The sequence below is a fragment of the Nestor notabilis genome, unplaced genomic scaffold, assembly GCF_000696875.1.
Source record: "Nestor notabilis isolate BGI_N333 unplaced genomic scaffold, ASM69687v1 scaffold21800, whole genome shotgun sequence".
In the NCBI taxonomy this organism is placed as follows: domain Eukaryota; kingdom Metazoa; phylum Chordata; class Aves; order Psittaciformes; family Psittacidae; genus Nestor; species Nestor notabilis.
Window position 1 is genome coordinate 1 of NW_009912723.1, and position 9,307 is coordinate 9,307.

General features: G+C 42.6%; 1 protein-coding gene across 1 annotated transcript in view; it reads left to right on the top strand.

Moving 5' to 3' along the window:
• Window positions 1–5: 5 nt before the first annotated feature.
• NLK (nemo-like kinase) overlaps window positions 6–9,307 on the top strand; it is a gene marked incomplete at its 5' end in the record, with an annotated part of 40,579 nt that continues 31,277 nt past the window's right edge. The window contains one exon of the mRNA XM_010021039.1: window positions 6–196. Coding sequence (XP_010019341.1) covers window positions 6–196 — 191 coding nt within the window. The remainder of the gene's footprint in view (window positions 197–9,307) is intronic.

Genomic DNA, 9,307 nt, shown 5'->3' on the forward strand with positions numbered 1-9,307 from the left:
GGCAGCAGCAGCCGTATTTCCCATCACCGGCACCGGGCCAGGCCCCTGGACCAGCTGCAGCAGCCCCAGCTCAGGTACAAGCTGCAGCAGCCGCTGCAGTTAAAGCGCACCATCATCAGCACTCACAACATCCACAGCAGCAACTGGACATTGAGCCGGACAGACCTATTGGATATGGAGCCTTTGGGGTTGTCTGGTGAGTAAAGAAAACGAAAACAAACCGATTTTTTCCTTTTCATTTTTTACCAGATCATAATTCATCCTTGGCTTTGTCATTTGAATCAGAATACCAGAAAGCTGCTTACTACAGTTTTTTGCTGGTTCTCCTCTGTTCTTAGAAAGTTGGCTTCACTTGTTTTTGTTGGCAGAAGAAGGTTTAGAGTGGTGAAGAGCAACCTCTGACTAACAGGCCACACCACCATTCTCCTCTGAGACAAATGCAACGTGTTCTTCTTATGCATTTTATTAGAATGTGCATTCTGTGTAGCTAAGCTGTGCTTCCTAAAATTTCAGGTTAACACATGAGCATTAGAATATATGATTTCACCTGACTTAAGAGTTAGAAAGTAAAAGCGTATGAAAATGTCTTCCTTCTTCAGTCACCTGTCAAGATCTTTGTCTAGGAGACAGTTTGACCTGCGGTAGCGTGCTGTGTGCTGCCCGAATCAGAATGTCTGAACTTTGTTCTCCTCTCATAAATGTAAATGGGGTTTTTCCATCGCACTGTAGCACTGCCTGCAGCCCTTGTCTTCCCCTTCCTACTTCAGAGGATTCGCTCAGTGGAGCATAATCTTTTCTAACGTATTTTGTGACCACTTTGATGCAGTGTATGTAATTATTGCTCTTCCGGATCGCTGAAGCAAAACTGCTGTGATTTTTTATGTATATCTCTCTCTATTTTTTTATAAATGGCTGTCAGTTTACCGTATTCTGACATGTTCATTAGAAGCGTGGAGCTGCCTCCGTGGTGGTGTTGAGAGCAGGCGTGTTGCAGCACACTTCCTGTACCGCAAACACAAAGTTTGAAGTGTGCCACTGGCTGTTGTGTCCCTGCAGAACTTTCCACAGCGCTCACACGACACGATTTTCTGTGGTACTCGAGGAGCTTTGCTTTAGGTACAGCCTGAGCTTTAATTCTGCTGAGGGAGAGGTGTTAGGTGGTGGGGCTGGCAGCCTGTGCCAGCATATGGTGGCAAAGCGCTTTGCAGGACAGGCCTCGGAAGAGTTTTCTCCACCCCAGCCACTAAAGCTGGTCAGTCGTAACCAGATCGTGCTGTAATAAACTCGTGTTCTTGAAGAAGGCTGAACAAGCTGCACAGAGCAGGGGTAGGTTAATGTTGTGGTTGATCTTGTGTCCCTTAATGCAGAAGGCCCTGGGGGTTAATTTAAATGCAAAGCTTTCAGGGTCGCAGGGGTGCTGTTGCACAGGTAGCTCCGCTGTGTTCTTGCTGTGGTGCGGTGTTAAGAAGTTGATGGAAAAGAATGAAACCTGACAAGGAATCTGCTGTATGAAATTATCTGAAGAAATTTCCATCTGTTCAGATATCTTTTGGATAAAGTGTGGAGTTTTTTTAACTTAATTGTTACAGGCTTGCTTAAATTTAGCTTGTTATGTAAGATCAGCCCTTGCTATCGTGTGGTTTACCAGTATGGATTTCCTAGGTCTTTATTTTGTCAGTTCTCTTTGCCAAAAAATAAGGTGCAGAGAGAGAGATCTGCTTTCATAATACTCAGTAGAATAAAAGGTCAATTTAAATGTCCATTTAAATATTTATATATATTTATATTTAAATATAATGCCATTAAGAATGCTGAGGGGAAAAAAAGAAGTGTGGAAAGGAGGGTCTGCTCTTGACTGACACCAGGTACCGAAAGTGGTCACCCATCCGAGCCCCCTGCCCTGCCTCCACCCCAGCAGGGATTGCCACTGGTGGGACTGTGCTTGCAAAGTTGTGACTGTGGCTTTTACTGCAGCCTGGGGGGGGGGAAGAAAGGGGAGGGTGTTACATGAAAGAAAAGCAGAAGCTTGGAGGGAGCTCCCCTTCGGTACGGCTGCGAGGCTGCAGGCTGAGAAGGTAGCTGGTTGAGATGAGTTCCTCTTTGCTCACCTATATTTGAACTCGGTGGTCACCGTGAGGCTCTGGCATTTCATATTAACTTGTGTGGGTGAATGCAGGCTGCGTTCAAGGGTCTGTAAGCAATAATTAAACTGAATTTTAGATGTAATTTAAAACGTGAAAGAATGCCTGTGTAATTTAATTGTAGCTACATGAGATAATGCAACCGAACAGAAACATCGATTTGGATATTTATAGTTTAAATTGACTTAGACATGAAAAATGTGTGCTTTGGTAGAAGCGTAACACAGAATTTTGAGAAGCATAAGGCCTAAGCTGATTGTGAATAAGGATTCTGTTGCTTGTCTGTCTCTTTCTGAGCATGTATTTGCACTAATAGATAACTGAGAAGTTCCTATCTGTGCTTCTGAGGGAGATGGATGTTATTCTGCAGACAGTTTGAGTATTTGAAGAAGTAGTCTTTCATCTCACTGCTCGGATGTGTCACTGCATTGTCTAGAAAGACACAACTCACCCTGCAGTGAAGTTTAACTCGTCAAAGAAGTAATCAGAGGCGTGTGGTATTGAGTTTCCCGTTCACTTACTGAGAGAGACTGTGACTTGGCAGTTGAATTAGCATTTGTCATTAGTTCATTTGTCCAGTACTTTATGATGTTTTGGGGCAGCTAATGTGCTGCTGGAGTTTCTCACTCGTGAAGAGCCAAAGCATCATGCTTCAGCATTTTCATTATTAACTCATGCAGGCTTCTGCTGCTGCTGCTGGTGTTTGTACACACAGACTGTGCCCTCGCTCATCTCATGACCGTTAACATTTGAAATCAGCTCCCCTTGGCACATTACCTCCTTTGGATCCATGTAGATTTAAAAGTGAACTTAGCCCAAGCTGGCAAAGTAGAAAAGACTCCCTCGAGCAATCAGCATGAAATTGATATTTTTATCTGGTTTTGTTGTGCATTCACGTAGACATGTGCATGTTAACACCAGAGCTTGGTGCTTCTCAACTGGGACAGTTGGGGGCAGTTGCTGAAGCAGGACGAGGTGTATCGGTGCCTTCCTCCAGGTCCTGCGGGTTTGCTTAACTGCACCCTGGGTTGGCATCTCACCATGAACCATGTTGGGTACCTCATTTGCTGAAAACAGCAGTTTGCTCTTCAAGCATTCACTGCTTCACATCAATTAATGTGTTCTTAAAGTGTTGAAACCCCCCCAGATTTGAGTTCTAGCAACAAACTCAGTTTGTGCCCCACGTTTCAGACTTTACGGCTGATTTTTGGTAGTCTTGCGTGCATTCTGAGAATAAGGAGCTGTCCTTTGCAGAAGTGCTCCTGTTTTGCTGGGGAGACATGCTGCTGCCATCTGGTGGGATTCCTACAAGTAATAATAATCATGGTAATGATTAAAAAATTATCCATTGAACCTGCCAAGGCTCGTAGGGTTTGGAGTGAGGGGTGAAGCCTTCTTACCTCTGCAAGAGGTGCTCGTGCTGCTGTAGGCAGGGTTCCTAGACTGCTGAAGAGGAAATGCAACTTCTGAGGAGGTAGGCAGGGAATAATTTACTTTTGTTGCTGCTGTTAAAACACTGCTGCTGAAATGTTGTGAAAATGTCTTGCTGGTTGGGATAGTTCTGCTCTTGTAGGATAAGAAGCTGTGGCTCTGCAAGGTGTGTTTGTCTCTAATTTTGAACAGTTATTGTCATTCATCAAAGATTGTGAAATCAAGCAACTGCTTTAGTATGAGCAAAAAGTTCCCCATCTCTGTGGGAAATCTGTTACAGAGACAATAGAAAAAAGACATTATTTTCTATTTTTGTTAAAGGCCTTGTTTACACAGTTTTGAATTGCAGTGTGGTTTTTTTAAATGTATTTGCTTCTAATACTTTTTCTGCAGGAAATCAAACAGCAGTTTAACGTTCCAAAGAGTCTGGCTGTTGATGTCGAGATAGGACATTATGTACAGGCTGCTGTAACTTTCAAAGGCAGGAATAATTCAGCCTAAATCTACCATTCGTTCCTGGCCTTCAGAGCCCTGGAATCACTAAAGTCCTTGCCAAATAAAAATTGAAAGAATATTGCATACAATTGATTGTTGCCTGGATCCTAGAACTATTTTAAGAGGGTTTTATCACTATGCTGATACTAAGCACCGCGGTAGGAAAGGCGTTCCCAGGATAAACTGATAATCTCTTGTTACTTTAAAGGAACGTGCCATGCTGAGCCAGAATGCAATAGAGATAAATTGTTTTGGACAAAATTGCTAGAATGTATATTAGGGGGAAAAAAGATGTTACAGCTTCAAAATGATGAATAATGGCGTACGAGTTGCCCTTGTGACGTGTGAACCACAAGGATGTTTTGCATAGTTAATGCAAATAGTAATGCAAAAGTCCTGCCTGGTGAGCATGGAAGGTTTAGAAAAAGCTGATTTAGGAACATTTGTTTTATCAACCCCTTTAAGACTTTTGGAGTGAGAGATATTTTTTTCCTCAGCTAAAGCTGTTTGTCTCATGACCTTTTTCCAGTCCCTCAAACCTGACCTGTTAGTGGAACACAGTACTCAAACGCCAGGGAAATGTCCCATGTAAATTAGCATTTAGATGGGCAGTTGTTTGCTTTGCTTTAGCCTATTCCATCTGACATTTTGTGTTAGTCTGAAATGACTTTTTTGTTATTGATCAACAAAATACAAAATGAGTCTCAAGTTTATCCTGGAGCTCTCACAGCAAGTGAGACCCAGCATAAGTGGAGAGCTGTGAGCAGGAAGCAGTAATTCTGGGAGGTGGAACAATATCCACCAGAATTGGATCAAGAGACTCTGGCAGGAGTAATCCACACCAATAATGTTACTCAGAGGGAAGATCCCTACGAAACATTCAAACTAAGCAAATCCAAGACAAATCCAAAGAGCCTTTTAAAGTACTGATGTTACAGCTGGCTAAGATGCAGCAACAGTACTAATCAAGAATGTAACTCCTAAGACTGGAAAGCATCTACAGTGTGAGGTGTTGATTTTTGGAAAGGTGAAATTTGCTTTAGTAATGGGCAACAAAAATGTTTAAAATTAATAAATAGTAAATATTAAGTAATAGGTAAAAAAATAGTTAAAAACCCCCAACTCCAAGTCCAGGGGTTTTGGAGGCCTTGGCTGTTGGTATCAACTGCCGTGTGACAAGGGGACGTTCGGAGTGAGGGTGTTTGCCTTCCCGAGTCACTGTCAGGTGTGATGGAGCCCGGCTGTGCTGGGGATGGCTGAGCACCTGCCTGCACGGGAAGTGGGAAGGAATTCCTTGTGTTACCCATTAAGCTGTCTTTGCCTCAACCCACAAGTTTTCTCACTTTCCCAATTTTCTCCCCATCCCACTGGGGAGGAGCCAGTGGCTCTGTGGGGCTCAGTTGCCAGCTGGGGTTAAATGGTGGCAGTTTTCCACTTTTTCTGTGTTCTACTTGAGTGAGTTTTCCTGTTGCCTGGGCTCTGATGCAGATAGGCAGTGATTTCCTAAGCAAGACACTAAGTCAGTTTTATCCAGTTATTTCTTGGAGGAAACCATGAGGATGCCTGAGGCAAGAGAAGCAATGCTGGCAATGGGCACATTACAGAGCAGTGTGCATTGTGTTTCACACTTACCAGCACAATTTAAGGATCTGCAGGTGATTATCTTTAATCTCTATGTCAGTATTTTTTAAAGGATTGCTGTGTCTAAATTGGATTCTGGCTCTATTAGTGAAGAAATATAGTAGAACAATGACTTACTCAGGGGTTTATATGGGGAATTTTGCAAAGCTTCTAGGTTTAACTTGGGCTGTTTATTTTATTTTTTTCAAATTTCATGAAAAGAAAATTTCTCTTAACAGTTAAATGTCTATTCCCTGAATGTGCTGCGTTAAATGAAATGGATATAATAACTCCTTGCTTTTAAATTAGATGTTGGGAATTAGGTGAAATTCGAGCTAAGCAATATACTGGATTGCTCATTATTGCCTTGCAAGATGATGCAAGAAGAAAGGAATGTGGATAACATTTGATTTCTGTCAAAGTTGGGTGAGGACCATTTTGGATAAGTCAGTTCACTGTAAATTATGCCAAGGTCAGCAGCATTTCAGGTCACTTGAAATGCTTGTTGCTTTGCAGCACCTGCAGATCCTGTATCCACATGCTGATAATACAGTTAGATCCTGGGAGCACTCGCTGGTTTCTCTGCCCTCGGAATTCTGCAAGTGTTGCAGCAGAACAGCTTGTAGCTGGATCTACAGCCTGATATTGATTTTTCAGAAGAGGTATTTCAGATGTTTCCCCTCTCCCCCCATGCACTCTTCCATCTTCCTTAAGAGAGTGTTTAAATTGCCCATTTCATTAATCCTAAAGCACAAGTGCCTTTAGTGTTTATAAATGGGCGAAAGTATAAGCATTCCTACCTGTTGTATATGTTCAAAAGGTGTAGTAAATAAAGGTGAGTAACAAGTGTGTGTGTTGTGTGAGGCTGGTTGATGTCTCCAGGCTGCTTGATTTCTTGGGGGAACAATGGGATTGAGAGTGAAGATACCTTTGGGCAGGTGAAGTAGAAGGAAGCCTTTGGGATATGTTTGAAGTGTTTTTTGATGACTTGTAATGGCTATATCTGGGTCTCATGTATCTTTAATCCTCTGGAAAGTTCTGCCTTCTAGTCTGGAATACCTAACGTTCAGCTTTTCATGTGAGAAAAGCTAGCTTAGAGTTGTGTAGCACCTACTTAAACTGAATTTGTGTTTATTTAAATGAACAGTAATTTGTTAATATAATTGTAAATGTTTTTTAAAATGACATATGAAAAAATCCACGAAGAACTGTAACTTAAGTGTTAGGAAATAAGAGCATTAAGAAGCTGGCTTAGACTGCAACACTGAGCACAGGTGAGTGAGTCTCACGATGGAAGGTGTTGGGGGGAATAAGACTGTATTCTAGGTTAAAATAAAGTATTAGGTTAAACTGTTCCTGTAGGCTCCTGTATGTAAGTAGACCCATCTGTTCTGTGTTTGAGGGTTAGCTTTTGAAGTCCGGCTTGTCTGAGTTGTTTGTAAGCAAATACTGAACAGTAGCTTTACTACCAGGTTTTGTGTACCAACGGGCTCTAGCTCCCAGGTTCTTTTATGTGGAAGCTTTGGTTACTCAAGTGCCTCGGGGCTTTGGTTTCTTAGGAAGAAAACTTGCAGTGGAGCAGGCGAGTCCTCTTCTTGCAGAGAATGTGAGAAGTTTCCCCCTCTGTAGTTTTGAAAGGTCAAAATGGCGCATGGGGGACACTGCAATCTCCTTGTGTGATCAGGGATCGTGGTTGGGACGAGCGTGCAGCTGGGCTGTGACATGCAGTCAGTTCACATCTGCGTCCTGCTTGGTCTCACGAAGGTGCTGGCCACCCCTACAACTGCTGCAGAGTTCACAACTGCTTGTACCACTCGTGTTCTCATGCAGGGCTCGTGGAAGGTGTGCTGCGGCACTGTCAGTTACCTGCTCACAGCCAGAAGATGTCACAGGACTGTTCCAACTGTTCCAAACGGAATTTCAACTGAGACAAAGAAGAAGTATTTTCCCCCCACTTTTGTGGGTTACAGCTTTGCTGTGTTGGGTTTCTGTTAGTCCAATTTCTGTGCTTATTTCCAAACTCTGGAGATGTCCTGAGATTAAAACTGGCTACTTTGTTGAATTCACTGAGAAGTGGAAGTCCTTCAACAGAGAATAAGATGATACAGAGGAAATTCAGGCTTTAAAATCCTTCTGGAATGTGCGAAGTTATGTAAAAAGTAGGGTCTCTACTGGGAACAGGTTCTAGTGTTCACTGAAACCCCATTTGTTTCTAGTCAAAGGAATTCAATAAAAGAAGCTTGTCTCAGTTACTGCAATTTCCTCTGTAACCTTTAGAAGCGAAGAGTAAGCACTTGATTAAAGATTAAGTTATAAATATTATTACAAGTGTAATTTCTCTGGAAATGTTTGGATTTTGTTTCTGAAATTCAACTCTGTAGAATGCCTGGTACTTCCTGAATAGCTGGTGTCCATGTGGAATTTCTGTGATAGGTTATTTGATGGTGGTGATCAATGACTGTTCTCAATTGCTTTTACCAGGCATTTACAGTGATAGAATCGCTTTCCGTAAACAAAATACGGTCAGTTTCCAACTGTAGCTCAGATTTACACCAGTTTGAGTCTGTCCTAAACTACCTGTGAAGTTTGGAAATTCTTGAAGGAATAAGTAATGTTTTTAGATAACGCAGCTTTAGCGTTGATTACGTGAGTGACCAGACTCCTTGGTGCTGGTGTAAACTGTTGAGCTTGTTTCAAGCACAGGAAGAGGCTTCACAGCTCTCCAGGTGCTCTCATGTGGATGTGTTCAGCTATTTCACAGACAGTTCAGTGCTGTCGGAATGGGCAAAGCCCAGGGTTGCAGTTTGGAGCTACGTCACATGGTAGGTGCTATAAGTTTTGCTTTATTGTGAATCAAACTATTACTTCCAATTCTGTAAAAGTAGACCCCTGCGTGAGGTAGTAGATGCTTAAATGAAAGTGGCTTATGACAGAAGGTACAGATACGTATGTAAAGGACAGAGGCTTCTGTGGTTAATGCGTTTGTTTATTGATAACAGTATTTGACCGTAATAAGCAGTTACAAGGAAGAAGTGAATGTGAGTGGTAGTGGGTGGGATGGGCAGTGAATGGGGTGGTAGCGAAAGGTGGTACCAACCATAGCAATTATCTGCTGTCTGAATACAGAGAGGTTGCAAACATTAATGCTGCTGTAGCAGTAAGCCAATTCTTTAAAAAGAATAACACAGGTAACGTGTTTTCTTTATTTCTTTCCCCCTCACTGTGTCCTGACTGTCCTTTCATCACTTCCACCCCTTTTTCCTGTTTTCCAGTATTGTCTGTGGTACTTTGTATGAAGTGCAGCTTATCAACAGCATGTTCAAATGAAGACAATAGTGTTTAGGTGCGAGGGCTAAATGGTGGAAAATAACTCCTGCTCCTCTTAGAAATCACTAGAGCTTCATCCACAGTGCACTGTAGGAGTAACCTGGAAAAGAGCAAAGTCATCTGCTCTGCAGAAACGTTTAAAAAAATTCCTGAGTGTGTCAGATATGCCATGTGAACGGGCTGCAGACCGGCCTGCGATGCAAAACGTCTGCAAGTACAGGGTGAAGCCTGTCAGTCACTGAACCGAGTGTCTTCTAGGGAAATCCCCACTGTGCCTATGGCCAGGAAAGCCC